This window comes from Centroberyx affinis, unplaced genomic scaffold (genome assembly GCF_046629955.1).
Source record: "Centroberyx affinis isolate AG114_WGS23_722 - 3 ecotype Tasmania unplaced genomic scaffold, CSIRO-AGI_Caff_v1 ptg004451l_1, whole genome shotgun sequence".
Lineage (NCBI taxonomy): Eukaryota > Metazoa > Chordata > Actinopteri > Beryciformes > Berycidae > Centroberyx > Centroberyx affinis.
Window position 1 is genome coordinate 60120 of NW_027282120.1, and position 18128 is coordinate 78247.

An 18128-nucleotide genomic window follows, 5' to 3' on the forward strand; every position below is an offset into this window, starting at 1 on the left:
AAATCGTCCGAAACAGCATTTAGACCATCATGGGACACTAAAACTCTCCATTGAAACCCAGGATAATAATAATCATAGGCTGGGCGATATGGTTGAAATCAATATCATGATAATCATAAGGATTTTTCTCGATATCTCATGTATGCAAAATCACATTAAATAATCAAATTAATGTTGTAATAATATATTCATGCATGCTTTTGTGGAATTAGATCAAAATGTTGCATTCGAATCAATTCAGGTTAAGGACTCATAGACAACCCATAGACTACCAGAGTAAATCAATCCTACGATAAATATGTAATCAATCAAACTGCATCATATCCATCATATCAGAGGTGGACCACACTGACTGGACCAGATCAGATTTTTAATAAAAGCTCAATATCGGCATCATATATCAGTCTAACCCTATAGCTGAGGCCCATTCACTGCATCTAGTTTCGTAACCATGGAGTCACCTAGTTTCCTCTATTTACCCCGAGCCATGTCGTTCCTCTTCTTGGCCAATCGCCGGGTGTTTCCTATCCTTCAACAGACCAGCATGCATGGGTGTGTGTGTGTGTGTGTGTGTGTGTGTGTGTGTGACGGTGAGAGGGTAAATGCTCTTCAGCGTGACGTTGTGTGTTTATCTTATTGCAAAAGCGTATCAATCCATTTCGCTGGAGCCAGCCGGCTAGAGTTAAGGCTCAAAACCTTGATTCCCGTCCAGGCTGCAGTAGTGATATGAGACGCATGCATAATGAATCTGCAGCACATCAGAACTTCCCACTAGTAAAGACTAGGGTTAGACCGATATATGGGGCCGATATTGGCCTTTTTGTGAAATATCGGATATCAGCCAGTCAGTGTGGTCCACTTCTGATATGATGGATGTGATGCAGTTTGATTGATTACGTGTTTGTTGTGGGATTGAGCATGCATGAATATGCGATTACTCTTAAGAGCATGGGTTTCAGTGGAGAGTTTTAGTGTCCCATGATGGTCTAAATCAGTGATTCTCAACCTTTTTCATATTAAGGACCCTTAATTTAGTCCAAATTAGAGCCATGGACCCCCATTTGATGAGATTTTGTCTCTCGGACCCAAATCTGAGAATATTTCTTATTGTTAGATATGATTTTGTCCAGAATTCCATCTGTATTGTAGAGAGATAACAGAGAAACTATGATCAAAACAGTCATTCTTCTACATTCTCTAATTGTGTTAACTTCTTGTAAATGAAATCATGGTGAAGTTTAACAATTCATCAATTTGCTGGGGACCCCCTGGAACCCCCTCAAGGACCCCCGGTGGTCCCCGGACCCCACGTTGAGAACCACTGGTCTAAATGCTGTTTCAGAGGCTTCTCTTCCATGAGAACATCAAAAATACTGGAAACACTAAAGCCATGCCATATTTTGGCCGTGGAAACGGATAACGGCGGATACAAAATACTGGCTATTGGCAGCTTAAATATAAACAATATTAGTATTATTAGCAAAAAACCCAACCCAACACATCAGTCGAATCCTAGTGAAGACAATTGCCCACCCAAAGAAATGTTGAAAAACCAAATCAAAGAGCGAGAAAAATAGCTTCTGCGGGAAGATGGCCGACAATAAAGCTTTACCATTAATGTGTTTATCCATCACTGTCTCAGACTTAGACCTGAATTGAGTGTCTTTGGGGTTTTTCGGGGGGAAACTTGTTTATTTACTAAGGATGGCAGGTCTTTGAAGCCGCTCGTTGACTGATGAATCCTCTTTTTTCCTCCCATCGCAAAAAACGGGAGGCGGGAGGCCCCATCGCGGCTATTAGCGGGAAACGAGCGTTGAGCATGTGTTTCTGCTTTCCTCAGCCTTTTCCACCCGCGTTTTCAGAAGCAGCCCCGCAAGAAGGAGGACTGGAATGCTTTAATTGTTTATCATCAGGTTGTGTTTAGCGAGGGAGCGCTTTAGGACGGCTATTAATCCCCAGCCCGAGAGTCGAAAACTTTCTCTTAAACTCTAGCACGGGCGAGGAAGGGCTCGGCCCACGTGTTTTGGACGGAAGCCCTTTCTCAAGATCCCGTGTGATCTGGCGTGTTTTGTATCTCCCCCATCATCCCCGAGACATAACAACTTGCCGGATGACATTCCTGTGCGTGTGTGTGTGTGTGCGCACAGGGTATCTGCAGGTCCTTAAAATGTCTGAAAAAGTCTTCAAATATGTCAATTTAAGGCCTTCAAAAGTATTAAAATCTTCTTGAATCCAGTTATTAGCGGTCTTATTTTTACGAAACACAGTTGTACGTGTGTTGGGTGTTCCTTAACAGTTAATTTCCTGGTGTTCTTTTTCTTATTCTGCCCATTTCTAGTTTCACAACTGTCATTAGCTATGTTCAATCAGACACAGGCTGGTTTTGAAAGCCTGTTTTGGTTTTTTAAATTGGTCTTAAATCCAGTTCCAAGTAGCATTAAAAAGGTCATAAACAAGTCTTAAATTTGGCTTGCTGAAATCTGCAGAGAACTTGGTACATGCGTGTGTGTGTGTTGGCATGTCTGCATGTTTTGATTTGAGAGGGTCTGCATTGCACTGAATCCACATCTGCATTGCAATCCACAGGACACGTGAGCAAATACAGAACCAACTGCTTCTTTTTTTTTGCAGCTCACACTTCCTGCTCAGCTTGGCCTCAATTGTTGTGCAGAGATAGCATGTGGTCTCGCTGGAAATTCCCAATGAGCCGCTTCTATCACTCGGTGAAACACTTCCTTTGCCTGCACTGGCCACTGGCCAGAGATTTGTGTGCAGGCTTATGCGCCGACAGACCGGGGATGAAGTGTAGAATGTCTTATTAGGAACCTGCAGAGACAAATTCTTTTTGAAGCAATGCAGTTACACCGCAGGCTTTTCATGCTCAATTCTGAATTTGCTGCGCATATCTGATTTCTTTTGGATGAATGTTCAGATCTATTCCAGGATGTAGCCTAACTCCTGTCCCATACCGATATGAACTGACAGCGATGTCGAGAAAGACACATGCGCACGGAGTAAGAATAGCAAAAGACGTCACATCCATTTCTGTTTGAACACATTTCGGTTACGGAATGAGCCTTTAAATTGGACATCTGATGTAAATTTGCTGTCTCTCCAAATACCAATCAAGTCGACTGTTTGTCTTTATTTCCATCGTTCTGTCTCGTTCTCTTCCATGGTAACGCTGGCTCAGCCAGGCTGGCAAAATTATGACAGTTGTCTCAGGTGAATGATGTCAGATTTTCTGATCGTCATGGCAGCATTGTCAAATTCAGTCTCAGCGCTCAAACACAAGTCGCATGTAGGTTGCATGTCTTTTGCACCACATATGAGGAAATGGAAAAAAATGTGACTCCATGCAGATTTTTGCTGTTCACACTGTTTAGAAAGCATCAGATCTGTGTCACATGTAAGGGGAAAAAAATCTGAATTTGGGACGCTTTCAGCTGCAGTGTGAACGGATCCTGATGCCTCATGTTTGGTCAAAGATCAGCAGTGAAAATGGCATAGTGAGATGTTAACATCCAGCTGAGAGACAGGCTTGTTGTGTAAAGTAGACTCAGTATTTGTCATAATCCTGAAAGATAATCAAAACACATGACATCAAAGTAGACTTAATGACTGAAAGAATATTGCCTCTACCATCAAGCAGGATTAGCACGAGGCGTTTTGCAACTGCAGCGATGACGAAACTCCTGTTCCAGTGAAAGAAAACATCTTAAAAGAGGCCGATGTCAGTGCGCCGCTGTGAATCATATCCCTGACATGCCTTAACAGCCACTGGGTCTGCGGGTATCTGGGTGTCTTTACATCACTCAGTTGGCACATGCAGTGGCTTCTTGCTGATGTTGACACTGCACCATCCAGCTAGCAGCTACCAGGTCAAAGAAGCAGCTTCCAGAGAGGGGTGTGGCTTCCGGCAAACTCCACACTGTGTTCCCATGTCTAAGAAGTCAAAGGGAATTGTTGGTTTGATTTGTAGTCTGACACTCCCTCTTCCTCCTCCTCCTCCTCCCTTTACTTCCCATGTATGAGTAACACATCATCTGTCTCCAGCAACTTCTTCCTACCCTTCCCATAGAGTAAACTGTCTATTTCCCATACTCTGGTTCAGGTTTTATTCAGGTTGAGTCTTGCTGTTGCCATGAATAAACCAGTTAGCAGAATATGTTGATGGTGAAAACCCAAAGTGAAAGCAGTCAGATGTTTCCATGCCACAGTAATAACCAGTTTAACATGGGAGGAATCTCAACCAGGTTTCTCATAATCAGAGTATGAACTAGCTGGGTTATTCTAACCCAGGTATGATGTTTACATGGGTCGACCCAAAACCAGGATACTTAAAGGAATAGTTCACCCAAAAATGAAAATTCTGTCATCATCTACTCACCCTCATGCCAAATGAAACACAAACAACAACAAATTGCCAGCACAACTTGGTAGCAGCCTTCTCCAAAACAACTGAAGTCAATGGGGACCTGTTCTTTAGAGCTCCAAAACAAAAACAGCCAAACAATCACACTGTGAATAGAAAGACCTATACACCATTATTTGTTGCAAATCAATTAGCTGTAGTTCAGATTTGCACTAAATGATGGTGTAAATATACTGTAGGTCTTTTTGGAACTCTGAAGAACTGGTCCCCACTGACTTCAGTTGTTTTGGAGAAGGCTGCTATGGAGTTGTGCTGCAGCCTCCCTGTGTGTTATATGGACAAACTTCACCTGTGTTTCAACTGGCATGAGGGGGAGGAGATGATGATAGAATTTTCATTTTTTGGGTGAACTATTCCTTTAAGTAACTGGGGTAAGAAGGGAAATGGTCATGCATGTAAACGTAGCCAGTGTTTCCCATAGAAGTTTATTCTTCTTATAGTGGGAAAAGCCTCTGAAACGGCCATTTAGACCATCACAGGACACTAAAACTCCCCACTGAAACTCATATTAATATATAACGACAAACCAATATATCAGTCTCGCCTTACTCTACTGCAATGCAATGCATGTAAGTCTTCACATGTACCTCCCTCCTCCTTCTGCTCAATCTCCGTCTCCTCCTCTTCTCAGGCCTTGTAGGCTGATATCCAAGTTCAAATCTTAATGCCTTCTTCATGCTCCAAAGAAGATGACTCATAGCTGCAAACTTCATTTCCTGTAACCCTTTACCAAGCGGCACCACAAGACCTAGTTGGCAGGCATGATCTAGGCTTAAAGAACTATTCCGGGGTGATTGGAGTTTTTGCTTATTCCTGCATTCCCTTAATTTGCATCACTGTAGATCGTTTCCCAGTGCTTTTATCACATTATGAGATGTTTGCTTAGTTGTTTTTCCAAGTAATTATTTTGAAACTTAATATTACGAGTTACTGGATTCGATCCAGATTGGGTTATTCCCTTGAATATTTTGTGTTCTCTTAATTTAATAGATCAGTCCTCAAAGGCATTGCATATTAGTAGCCGCCTACATATTACTGAATTGAATTGCTCCAGCATCACTGGCAACAATTCCCTGCTTTATTAAAAGTGATCATAGATGATCCAAGGAATAACCAGATCTTAATGGGTAATCACTATACGGGTAGCGATGGTTAGCTTGGTAGTCATAAAAAGTAAAAGACCTAAAGACATAAAAAAAGACATAAAAAGTAAGTGCTAACAAATCTTTGGCAATAAATAAGCTAATGTGATTGCATATTTTATTCCACCATATTGTAGCCTTGGTTTATTGAGGATGCAATCCAACACCTGATGTTAACCACAAGACTGAAAAGGCAAATAAAGTATATTGCATTGATTGATTTTGTTCAAAGAAGTTAGATTTTGCTTCATCTGACCTGTTAGCTAGCAAGCCAACTAATTTGTAAACATTGGGGGCATGCCTATGATTGCGGCAGCACCCCCTTACTCCAAACACAACATGTCTTCTTGTAGCTGCATTGCATTCTGGTCCGGTAAGACGCGCAGTGCAAAATGGCGGCTCTAGAAAGAAGCCCTCGCTCTTTGATTCTGAGGGACTGACCGTTTACTGCTGGTGTTTTAGATCGCTGAAACATTTTCTGATATCAAACTCCATTGTAGCGGAAAAGAAACAACAAAGTGGACCCAGAAATGCGAAAGATATTGTCCGTCCGTCCCATTCTCATGAACGCGATATCTCAGGAACGCCTTGATGGAATTTCTTCAAATCTGGCACAAACGTCCACTTGGACTCAAGGATGAACTGATTAGAATTTGGTGGTCAAAGGTCAAAGGTCAAGGTCACCGTGACCTCACAAAAGACGTTTTTGGCCATAACTCAAGAATTCATACGCTAATTATGACAAAATTTCACACAAATGTCTAATAGGATAAAACGATGAAGTGATGACATTTTATATCCAAAAGTTCAAAGGTCAACTTCACTGTGACATCATAATGTTTTGCTTACCACTGTAGCTGAGAAAACGATCTTGGGTCATTCTACAAAAACGGTGGAAGTGCTGTCACTTACTTTTGCAGACACCAAAATCCTTTAAGTTGACCTAATAATCACATTAATTATATATGTTCAATAAATAAAGACTGTCCTTGCAATGATAAAACAAAGTTTATTGGTGGAGGCATACAACTGCGAGTTTTAACAGTGCATTTGAGTGGATTTCTCCTTTAAAGCCCAATGCACGTCTTAAGTGCCGGTGACCTTCATTTGGAGCACATTTACTGGCACTACGTAATTCCAGGTTGCAGATCTCTGCTAAAATTGAGTCGATGAGGCTTTAAGGGGTTTCTGCAGGGAGGGGCGGTGACTGAGGACCTCTTACCTACTTATTTCTGAGTGGGCAGAGCATTTCCTCAGAACTTCCCCCGGCGCTGAACGGTTGCGCCTTGTTGGACTGTAACGCAAAAATAACACTTTAAATGGCTGAGCGAGAACGTAGTGGCCGAGCGATGATGAAAGCTAACAGCAGAGAAAGCACAGCGACTGGAGCCGAGCTGAATGAGTTGAGAGCATGAAAATATCCTCTTGATGCTTGCCATGCACAGCTTTGTTCCATCCAGTGACACAAGAACAGAGGGAGTCATTCCAGTGACACAAACATGAGAATTCATCCAATACCACCCAGCTGCTACATGCACACGCACACACACACTCATACACATGGTGTTTGGACCAGAACCAACTGTCCTGTATATGCACGCACACACACACTCATATGTGCATTTTGGACCAGAATCAACTAAGTCCCACGCACACACACATACACACACACACACCAGAACCATGGCTCTGCTCCACACACACAATGGGGTCTTTGAGGACTTGGACACTCCTCTGTCTGCGCACAATGAGCTAAACATCTGTAATTCCCTCTCCAAACAGACAGCAAATAGCACGCATGTAAACACACACACACACACACACACACGCACACACAGTAATGGAAGAATACTGCGGGACACCAGAATGAATGACTGAATCAGAAGTTTTTAGTTAGTTGCAGACAGTCATCTAATACAGAACTGTTACGTCTACGTCTGATATTTCCATGCAACTGTCAAGCGAATTTCACGCAATCTTTTTGAAATGTTGCAGAAAATAAAATGCCAATTAGGAATGCTTCCAGTTACAGTTGTTGTTGCCCTTTAGTGTCAGCTAACATTGGTTTCTTTCATCTGAAGGCAAAAGCAAAGAAATGCAACTGGCAATATTCTAATGTACTATCTAATGCTCATACACCCACAATGGAGACTTATACATATTAGAGTTTGGCCTATTATTGGCTGATTTCACCTGGACTAATGACATAGGAAACACAATGTGCAAAACAAATTCTGTTGAATACTTTATGAGGCAACTGTATTATTAATGACATCAAATTGAATGCAATTTTCTGTTGTTTGCCTTATGTTTATGTGATTATATCGTATGAAAAGTGTATCCGTGCTTCTAATGGGCTTCTAATCTGCTTGTAATGAAACGTGTTACCGTGTTCCTCATTGGCTCTGCTGGTGTCTTTGCTCAGATGACGTGTCGGCGGACAGCAGCGCCGAGTTCCCAGACCGAGCGTCCGTGATGGAGGTGCGTCTGCAGGCGCAGGAGGACGAGATCACGCTGCTCAAGTCATCGCTGGCCGACGCCCTGCGCAGGCTCCGCCTCCACGATCAGCTCCTGCCATTGCTTAAACAGCAGCTCATTGCAGGTGGGTGATCTTCACCCTCCTCCGTGAAGTCAGGAGCTGTGATGTCACGTGGTTGTAGAGGAGTTTTATGATATTTGCCAACGATTGAAATGAGTATAGGCAATTGTTGATAGCTGTAACAAATAACAAGTTGGCCAATAATGTTCTGCTGGGTAGGAAAACGTTTCATTGTGTGATTGTAATTGTCATTGATTATGAATGAAACCAGAAAATCTCCTGGGACTCGCCTCTGGCTCACCTGCATTAATCAAGCAATAGGGTTTTTGTAAACAGGAAAGTGTAGCTCTTTATAACCACCATGTTGAATCCACTGGTAGCAAGCTAGTAACTATAACCACATCGCATCTTGTAGCTTATTGCTTAAGTAAATTATTCTTACAGATAAGCACCATAGATTCATAGATATAATACTTTAACAAAAACACAAAAATCAGGGATGGGATGGAAGCTAAACCAACCTAAACTCAGTTTGCCTGCCTTTTTATTTGCAGAAATAGAGTTGCTGACATAAATCTAATAGTAGCTAACTGATGTTATAAACTAAGTCATAAGCTAAGTGTGCTTGCACTTTTTAGGTGTGTGGGGGTGTGCAGGACTGGAGTGAGTGAAACTGTGACTTTAAAAACTCCACCTGTTCACACCAAAGTGCTGAACAGTGTATATCGTAATTCCCCTAAGCACTGTGCATGGAAAAAAGATTGGTGGTTGTTTGCCTCATGATGATCACTAACTGGAGGTCAAAGTTTACCCTCCCTTCGAGTTTCCTACTACACCTCTGACTATACTACAAATTCATCTGTACCGATACAATAACACTCCAACCTATAACCAAACTGTCGTCCCCCCTAGTGAACCCGGGTGCAGCTCGGGTGCTGAACCAGGTGTGCTGTTCAGATGGGTGCACCAGCAGCCGGAAACTGTCCTCCAGCTCAGCACCTGACGGACGCCACACTGCCAACAGGTACTGAACCAACACACGAGACTCCAGAGGACGGTCTTACAGGGACGGGGAGGAAGAGGGACTTGCCTATCATCATTGTTTTATTGCAGTCGATGTATACCCATAATGCTTTGTCATCTAATGGTTTGTTGTAGCTCACAGCACAAGAGAATTAGTTACAGTTGTGTTTATATAATGTCTGACCCTTCCCTGTTGATCTCAACTTTTTAACTATCTCTAGCCAAGTGTCAAACAACATTGTGACCATTGAGAATGGCCACATAGGGAGCCCAGTGTCCCTGGAGCCCAGGCCCAGACCCCCCACACTGGACAGGTCAACCCAGACAGAGCCAACCATACCGGGGCAGGACGCTGGGCTGGACAGGGTCCCTCTGGCTCTCACCAGGGCCGTCCAGAGCCTGCAGCTGGAGGACGCTCTCCCTGAGGGGGAGCCTGTGGCGGAGGGGGGCCGGGCCAAGCTCCACCGCATCCCAGGGCTGGAAGAGGAGGATGAGGAGCAGGAGGAAGATGAAGACGGAGGAGGGGAGCAGGACAAGGAGCTAAGCTGGGCGTCGTCAGTGGAGGAGCCCATCCAGCCCACCACCATCCGGGGCGTCCAGAGGGAGGACTTCCAGGACGCTAACGGCTCTCCAGAGGAGCAGAGCTCAGCCTCGCCCTCCTCGGCCCCCAGTAAAGACCAGAGCCCCACTCCCCGCGCCGGACCCCTGTCCCACATCCAGGAAGGAGAGAAGAAACAGCTGTGCGTGATCTCGACGCCGTCCAACCCATCGCCTATATCTTCATCATCATCCTTGTCTTCTGCATGGCTTTTAAGGACAAATCAACTTTCTCCTGATCCTGACTTGTGTAACTGCAAACCCCAGTGCTGGAGCCCATATGAAGCAATCCGAGTCAGGTTGCCAGGTTGTGATTACGCCGGGTTATAGTAGGAAACCCGAGGGGGATGACATGTTCTGTCTCCATGTTCGCTCCAGCCTCCGTGTGCTTTCTTTTCCATGTGTTTGAACAGGGGGCTGGATGTGTGGGATGGGAAACATAAGGCCCCAGTGTAACATAACGGCGGCGCTTGTCCACGCTGAGTGACATATCCAAGATCAGCAACACGCACACAGATTTTGAGCCCGGTGGAAAATGTGATGTGAGGGTAATTGAACACAGCGTCATGTACAGTATGTATACAATGGGACTGAACGGTCGGATAAGCTCAGGGGGCTGTTTGAGTGCAGAGTGTACTGCCATGTCAGCGCCTCTTTTATGTAGCATTCAAGGATAAAAAAAAAATGTTTAAAAATGGCAGCTCTGTCCAAGCAGCGTACGTCAGAGTTAATATCCATCAAAAGGAGCTCAACCTCGGTCCTCTCTGTTACAGCTTAACTGTAGCCATAAAGAATTACAATTGATAGTTATGTAAGACAGATGTGCAGCGTTGAGACAGTGCCACTAAGGATCCGCCACTCAACTGGGTTTTGCAGAGACACAAGCTCTTTCCTCGAATCTTCTGATTTTTTTCAATGCAGCTCTACTCTAACCTGTTGATCCGCCTTTTTAACATTTTCTTCTGCACGTAAATCAAGGACTGATGTCTTGCATGCGGTGATCTGTTCTCCATTGTGAACTGTGCTTCTTCAAAACGGGTTCCTCCATTCTGCCTGTAGCAATCAGAAAATAATTGTTACAATACCACATTGCTGCCGCTTTTGTTTACTTGTGTACATGCTCGTGCGTGCATGCGTCCTCTTTTCTACTTCCTTGTTGTGGCATGTCAGACGGTTTTTGTTGTCGATTGGTAACATATGCTCTAAGTCCCTCAGCCCAGCTCTTTCATGCCCCTCCATGGAAACCAGTGGTACTGGGAAAGTTGTATCTCATTATACACCATAAACCATTTAACACTTTCAGGTAAACTCAGGTAAATTCTCTGAATGCAGCCAAGTTGATCAGTACAAGGTACGTTATTGTAAAGTATACTTAGAGTAGATGGTAAAGGATGGGAGGAGGGGTGAGGGGCGGCGGGTGGCAGTGGTTGGCAGCTGAGTTTCACTTCCTAAATCAGAGGCTGGTGACGTAGTCGGCCACCAGTACCATTCTAGTCCCATAACACTTCCTCTGATCACTGGTTCCAGTAGAACGGCATGTCACCAGGAAACTGGGGGTGTGTCACAGGAAAGCCTTAGACACAATAAGACATAATGATTCACAAGTGTGTGCGTGTGTGTGTGTTCTGGTGCGTGTTCTGATGAGACAGGACTTTATTTGGGAAGTGAGGTCATTTTGGCCAGTCCTCACTTCTACAAGGGGCAATTTTAGGATTAGGACATGGGCTTTAGGTTTAAAATTAGAATTAGGATTAGGTTTAAAGTTAGGGGTGAGGGAATGAATGTAGGCAATGGAAGGTCCTCACAGGTATAACAAGACAAATGTGTGTGTGTGTGTGGTTGCATTGCATGTGGTGCATGGGCATGCATACACTCACACCGGCGGATATGGCTATATTTGCATGCATGAATATATTGGGCGAATCAATGCATATGCGTGGGATTTAGTGGTATTTAACGTGAGTGTTTACTACTCGCAGCTGAAATTGAATCCTCATGCAGACTCCCTGTCCTCTGGTCTTCCAGGGTTCGTAGGAACAGCGAGAAGCTGGGCAAGGACAACCCAGAGAGGAACAGGAAGCGCCTGGACAAGAAGGCAGCGTCCTCGGCCAACCTCCTCACCCGCTCCCCCAGCCTGGAGAGGTGAGCCACGCTGCCATCACTCACAGCTGTCACCACACATTTATACAGCTCACATTTTCCTATCGCTGCTACAACCTTACATTTTTCGACAAATAGTCACTTGCTGGAACACCAGTGGCCTTTATATTCCACTATTGAATAACAATAAAATTCCATTCCCATGAAAAGCCTGCTGATCCCCAGAATGTGATTCCAAGCCAGCGGCTGAGGGGACAAACACTGGTTTGTCTGAACCGGTTTTGATATGTCTGTCTAACTGCTATGGTTGGTTTGTTTCTCTACAGCCGGGCCAAGGAACTTATCGCCGGTGCAGGTAATGTATCTTCAACCTTTTGTGTCTTTTGGCTTGTTTAAAATTAAGATTGAGACTGAGACTGAGATTGAGATCACTATGGTGGCCAGATTATACAAGTCATCTGGAGTTTGTTCAGCCATATACGTTTTAAGCATATTCACACAGAATCTTGAAGACCATGGCTTGCACATTTCTTCAGAGAGGTCAGAGCACAAGGTTGCCTGGAGCACAGTTTGGGGTGATGAGTGACTTTCTCAAGAGCAGTTCAGTTTTCATGGGCATTGTAGATGTAATAATGGCCACCGTCCAGTCACCAGCTAATCAGGAAATCAGCTTCTCATTGGTGCCGGGAACAGGACCAACAATCTGTCAACCTGCTAACACACTGGAGTGGTTTATTCCACTAGATGCCCTAATGACTGCAATGGTCTGCAGGCTCTAGGCTATAAGTATTAGATTAAAACCTGGAGTTTGCAACCTTTTTAATGTCAGTGATCTCGCATCAAAGTAATAATCCACAACCTTTTTAATAGAAAAAAATGATGTAACATAATAGTGATTCAACCTATACCCAGTTTATGAAAATGTTTTGCTGTTCTAAACACCTGATGTCTGGTAGATCTTTCCTGGAAAAGGACTGGTTTGAAATAAACAGAAGAAGAACTGGGTAGTTAGCATGAGCAGCGATAGCCACCAGGGCTGTCTAGAGAAACTAGACAGTGCAAAAATGGAAATTACATATGTAACTGTGGTTCTACGAATGGATGGCGTCAGTATGGTTATCAGAATGAATCTTATTCCTCATGCTCTGCACAGGTTGAGGCTTTACTACTTCAACTTTTGCCCCGATGGAAATTTGACAAGGTTAAAATACATCGAACAAAATACATAAATAACAAGCACATACAATACAAACAATAGTAAGGACCAATAGATAAAGCCACAAAGATCTAGGCCACAAAGCCACAAAGACTAGAAATCGAGTACACTCCTATTATACGAAATTGCTACAAGTATAAAACTGCAATAAAACAGTCATTAAAACACTTGAAAGGAATACATTTTTCTTAAAAAGAACATGCATTGTTGAACCCTCTAACAGATGGCTTCAGTGTTTGCCTCAAAGCACAGCTTGTCCACAGCAGTACCCAGGTATTAACAACAAATTATAACAACATTCACTTGTGTGACGTAGGCTGATGCACCCTAATGGTATATAACCATATGTCAGTCTACAAGTTTTGTAGAATTTTCTCGCCCAAAGATTTAGAGTGACAAGGCCTACTGACGGTCATCCAGGTATTTGTAGAACCATAGTTACATACATAACTTCCGCTCTACTACATATCTTCTTGACCGTCAGTACAGGCCGCGAGGAATCACCATTGGCCACTGGCTTCCATTGGTGGCACAAAGTACTAATGGAGAGAGCATGGAGCTTGCTGACTCGTTTAGCAGAATTTATCGCTAGGAGCAGAATCGTCTTCATTGACAACCACTTTAACCCGGCCTCAGCAAGATGCTCAAATAGTGGACTGGCCAAGAGGAGATTCCAAGATGGGACCCTGACCTCCTTAGGCGGCCACATTCTTCTCGTCCCTCTCAAGAACTGACTAACCTGTGCCTGATCCTGTGAAGTGTAACAGTGATCAGGGGAAGTGGGGTGAATGCATACAACAGCTTGCCTGGCCGTAAGTGGGCTAGGGCATCCATTCCCAAGGGGGCACTCACCTCATGAGGGAGAACCAGAGTGCAGTAAGAAGTTTCTTTTGAGGCACCTGTGCCTCCCCAAACTCCCCTGCCATGATGGTCCCATGTTGGTAAAGGCTGGCTCAATTGCTGCCTGAGTTCTGGGGCTTTCTCTGTGGCGGGCCAAAGAGTTTACCACAGATAGAGACTTGCCCATGCCTGCCATACGGGCGGCCATGTCATAAGAGAAGAGAAGGTCGTTATATGACATCGTGGTCTCGGGCAGGGAGGATTGTCTCTCATAGCGTCGTCGGGAGAAAGCACCACAGAGGCAATGCAGTGGTTCACTCGGGGGATGTGGTCAAGGCCATGTTCCTTTGCATTATGCATAGGAGACAGGGTCCTGCTAGGGTGTGGGTGTTTTTCCAACACCGGTTCAGTTCCCTAAGGTGGGTGAACCCTCAGCTTGTGGCTTATGGCGCTTCTGAGAGCAAGACTGCTCCCGGCAACCAACATTTGAGGCTGAGTCCCGAAAAACCAGGGCCTCCACTTGCCGAAGCCTTTTCTCTCTAACAGAGAAAGGCAGGATACTGCAGTTGATGCAGGGATCCGAAAGGCATGTGGGACATAAATCATGCCAATCTTCCTCCTCAATTTTCACCTTTAAAGAATAAGTTTGCAATACTTGGACCCGCAGACAATATTGGCTCCTGAGTCAGCTTTCGGTTGAAGTGGCAAGCTCCCATTGTTAGCCTCTTGCTGCTAACAAGCAGTCTAACCGGGATATGTCAAGACATCAAACAAGGGTTCATTCTTCAGTGGGACAGAGATCAAGCTAGTCAATTACAACTGTCTCTAGACAGGCTGCATAGCTTCAATGGTGGCTTCTACACTTTCCAAAATTTGTTGATCATTATTATAGGCCATTTTGCTCAATGAGGGAATTTTCCCACATTTTCAAGGGTCCTGACTCCAACATTGGCAAAGCCTGATTTAAACTACTCTTGCCCAGTCAATTTCCCTCTGGTTCACATGTGTAGGAATTCATACAAAAATCTCTTGCCCTTTCCTAACCAATTCATCGAAACCACACTTGTGGTTAGCGTAGCTTTTTATGAGTTGGCCTTTAGTGTGGTAAGCTCTTTTTTAGACCTCATTCCCAAAGTAGAGAGCATAAGAGGACAAACTCTCTCTCACACTGATTGTCGCTTTGCAAAAGTCAACCCTAATGAGAATTCATTTGGCGGAAAATTGCTTTGATTTACCTATCAGAGCAGCATAATAGTCTCTGAATTTGATCATAGGGCTGCTTGTTAGACAGGGTCTTTTTGACAGGGAACACAGTACAAGTATTTGAGGAGTCAGTGCTTTTTAGCCTTTAAACAATGATTTACGTCCAGCTAAAATAGTTGGTGCTTCAACTACAACCAGAATACTGTGTTTATATACCACTATTATGTCTTTAGCAATAATTCTACTTGAAGAGTTGGCAGGAGTTGGACGTTTCTTGACATTGACACGTTTATGCTTCTAATGGCCTTCCAATCAGCTTGTAATGCCTCACAATGACCTTCAAGTAAAGTGTTACCATAAGTGTGGCAGTAACCAAAGAGTGATGACAGGAAAGTGTGACGAGACAAAGGATACAAACTTCTCCCGAGGACAGTTTCCCTGGATATGATCTATATTAAACCTGCTTCACTTAAGCGTCATATCCAGCTGAAAGCATCCAGGTCATTCAGAGTGCATCTCCATGGCTTTACCACGCCCTGAAAATGCCAGAAATATCACTCAACAGGTCGCCGTGATCACAGGCCAGGGACGTTTTTCCCTCTTTTTTTTTTTTTTCTTCTTTTACTCACCATCGCTTTTTCATGCGAGTCCTGGCAGAGCGAAACACTGGAGGGCCTGTTCGGGCCGTGGGCGCTGCCTGGAATCACATTCATTGTGGTTAGCCGAGCCGCCGCACCACTCCAACTCGCCTGACGGGATGATGAATGGCCGGCTCGCCGGAGGAAGATGCCAAAGAGACATTTTTCTTTTCAAGTCTTCCCATGCTCTCTTTTGCTTTGCCCCTCATTCTGTCTGAACCTCCTCATCACTCTCACTTTCTCCCCCCTGTCTCAGCTGATGAGTGATAGCTGTGCTCGGTATGAGTTAAACTTTCTTAATTAGTGTTGGGTTCATTACTTAAAAAGCTAATATATTGCTCATTACTTGTTAGTCATTTTAAAGGTGATATCATTACTTATTACTCCCTGGCAGCAGTAATTCATTATACCGCTCATTGTATCACTTTTCCATTACATCCCCAAAATTGGCAATTGCATCCTCGCTCTCCTTCAAAAGGTCATCAGGTAGGCGTCCTGGTGGCTCAGTGGTCTAAGGCACATACCATCTCTCTCTCTCTCTGTAAATGTTTACTGTCTCTCTACTTTCCACTGTATAATCAACACAAAAATGCCCAAATAATAAAAAAAAAAGGTCATCAGGATAAGTTTCCTCTGTTGTGAATGATCAGGAAGTCAAACAGTGTTGATGTCCAGTGTTCTTGTTGTCCTTTCACTGGATAACATCAAAGAAGTGGGAATACTTCCACCCAGAGAAAGTCAACTTTTCTACAATTCTTTATTCTTTATTCTTTATTCGGATCCCCATTAGCTTCCATTACAGTGGTTGCGGTTGCAATTCTTGCAGTGATGACTAATTATGACAAAAATGAATCGTGGACTGTAACAGATTATTACCCACCGAAAAAGTATTTTACATTAAAACACTACATCACAAAACAACTCATGGACTACACTGAACATGACTAATTGACGAAATAAAAAACAGTATAATAGTGTCCAGGGATTGTATTTTCCTTTCATTAATGGCAATTGGAATAGAAACCTGCCTAAGATTTGGGGGCATTCCCTGAAAAATCGCCATGGAGAAAAAAAAGAGAGAACCAACCCCGCAGCGTGTTGAGCTGTTAAAGCGTTTCATTTCACAGCACAGTCATCTCTTCTTTCAAGGCAATGCTATAACACCCCCCCCCACCCCCACCCCACCCATAGCCCTTTTACCACCAGTTCACAGCCGGACAGACAGATGTTTGAAGCCTCGACTCCCAGCTGTAACATTTTCAATCTGCCGGTCCTGGAAGCTCATCCCCTCGCCGCACTCCTAGTCTTATAAAGGGAAAAGTGACAGTTGCCACGGTGACAGGGAACCTCAAAAGAAGAAAAAAATACTCTAGTGGAAACCCACTCCGAGCTCATACATCTTTGTCCTTAGAAACTGGGAATAGATCCCCGGGGATCCCCTAATGTCAAGGCAGGAATCAGCTGTGATTTAAAGCTCAGAGGATCTTGGTGTTTATTTGTCTAACCCCCTTCGCTCTCGTTCTCACACAGGATCCCCCGGGTCCCGGAGAGGAACCTACAGCCAAGGTAGACCAGCCTGTCATGCCGTTATGTCACTTTTTTTATTTTAAGCGCTTTTTTATCCAGGGAAAGTCAATTGAGCATCCTGCTCTTTTTTCCGGCAACGCCCTTCTTCACATTCACACACGCATACATATTTACATTAGGGATATGCTATCCAGTACAACCAATCTTCTACTGTTGGCCACTCAGAATTTCCACTGGAAAGTAGTTGGGGGGGGGGGGGTTAAGGGTCAAACATGTCTCATTCACCCATATTTTCCAGGGATTTGAACTAGCAACCCTCTGGTCACAAGCCCGCTTCTCTGCACACAGGCTATGGGAAAGGGAAAGGGGAAAATACACACAGGCAGTGGCTAAATGGATTAGTGAATTAGGATGGGAAATTTCTACATCATTTCATTCAGTTTGGTATTGGTATATTGGTAGTAAACACTGTTTCAGGCTGACATGAACCTTAATAAAAGAAATTGTACATCATAATAAGTCATATCATACTGATATAAGCAATATAAGGATAGGGTGTTTTAAGGGAAAATACACAAAAATGAACACTTATGAAATTTAATGCAGTTTTGAATTACCCTCCTTTTTATTTACCACTACTTCACTGACCCTCATCTTGTGTTTGCTTTTCAGGGCAGTCCATCAAGATGTTCATCCGCGGCCGACCAATCACTATGTACATCCCCTCTAACATCCAGAACTACGAAGACCTGAAGATGGAGCCTCCCTCAGAGAAGCTGGAGCTGGACTGGGTGTATCCTTCCTAAAATGCCACAGTTCTGCATATTTATGGGAACAGGGTTGTTTTAAATTCAGACACTATTGATTG

The 18128-nt window shown here is 43.9% G+C and overlaps 1 protein-coding gene across 2 annotated transcripts in view; it reads left to right on the forward strand.

The window, feature by feature from the left end:
- Positions 1–18128, forward strand: part of eml3 (EMAP like 3) — a 50896-nt gene that overhangs the window by 14955 nt on the left and 17813 nt on the right. Inside the window, exons 2-8 of one of the 2 annotated variants that reach the window (XM_071544073.1) lie at positions 8003–8179; positions 9029–9140; positions 9361–9879; positions 11762–11878; positions 12163–12191; positions 17264–17299; positions 17933–18053. In XM_071544073.1, coding sequence (XP_071400174.1) covers positions 8003–8179; positions 9029–9140; positions 9361–9879; positions 11762–11878; positions 12163–12191; positions 17264–17299; positions 17933–18053 — 1111 coding nt within the window. The remainder of the gene's footprint in view (positions 1–8002; positions 8180–9028; positions 9141–9360; positions 9880–11761; positions 11879–12162; positions 12192–17263; positions 17300–17932; positions 18054–18128) is intronic. The other variant, XM_071544074.1, reaches the window with a different exon arrangement.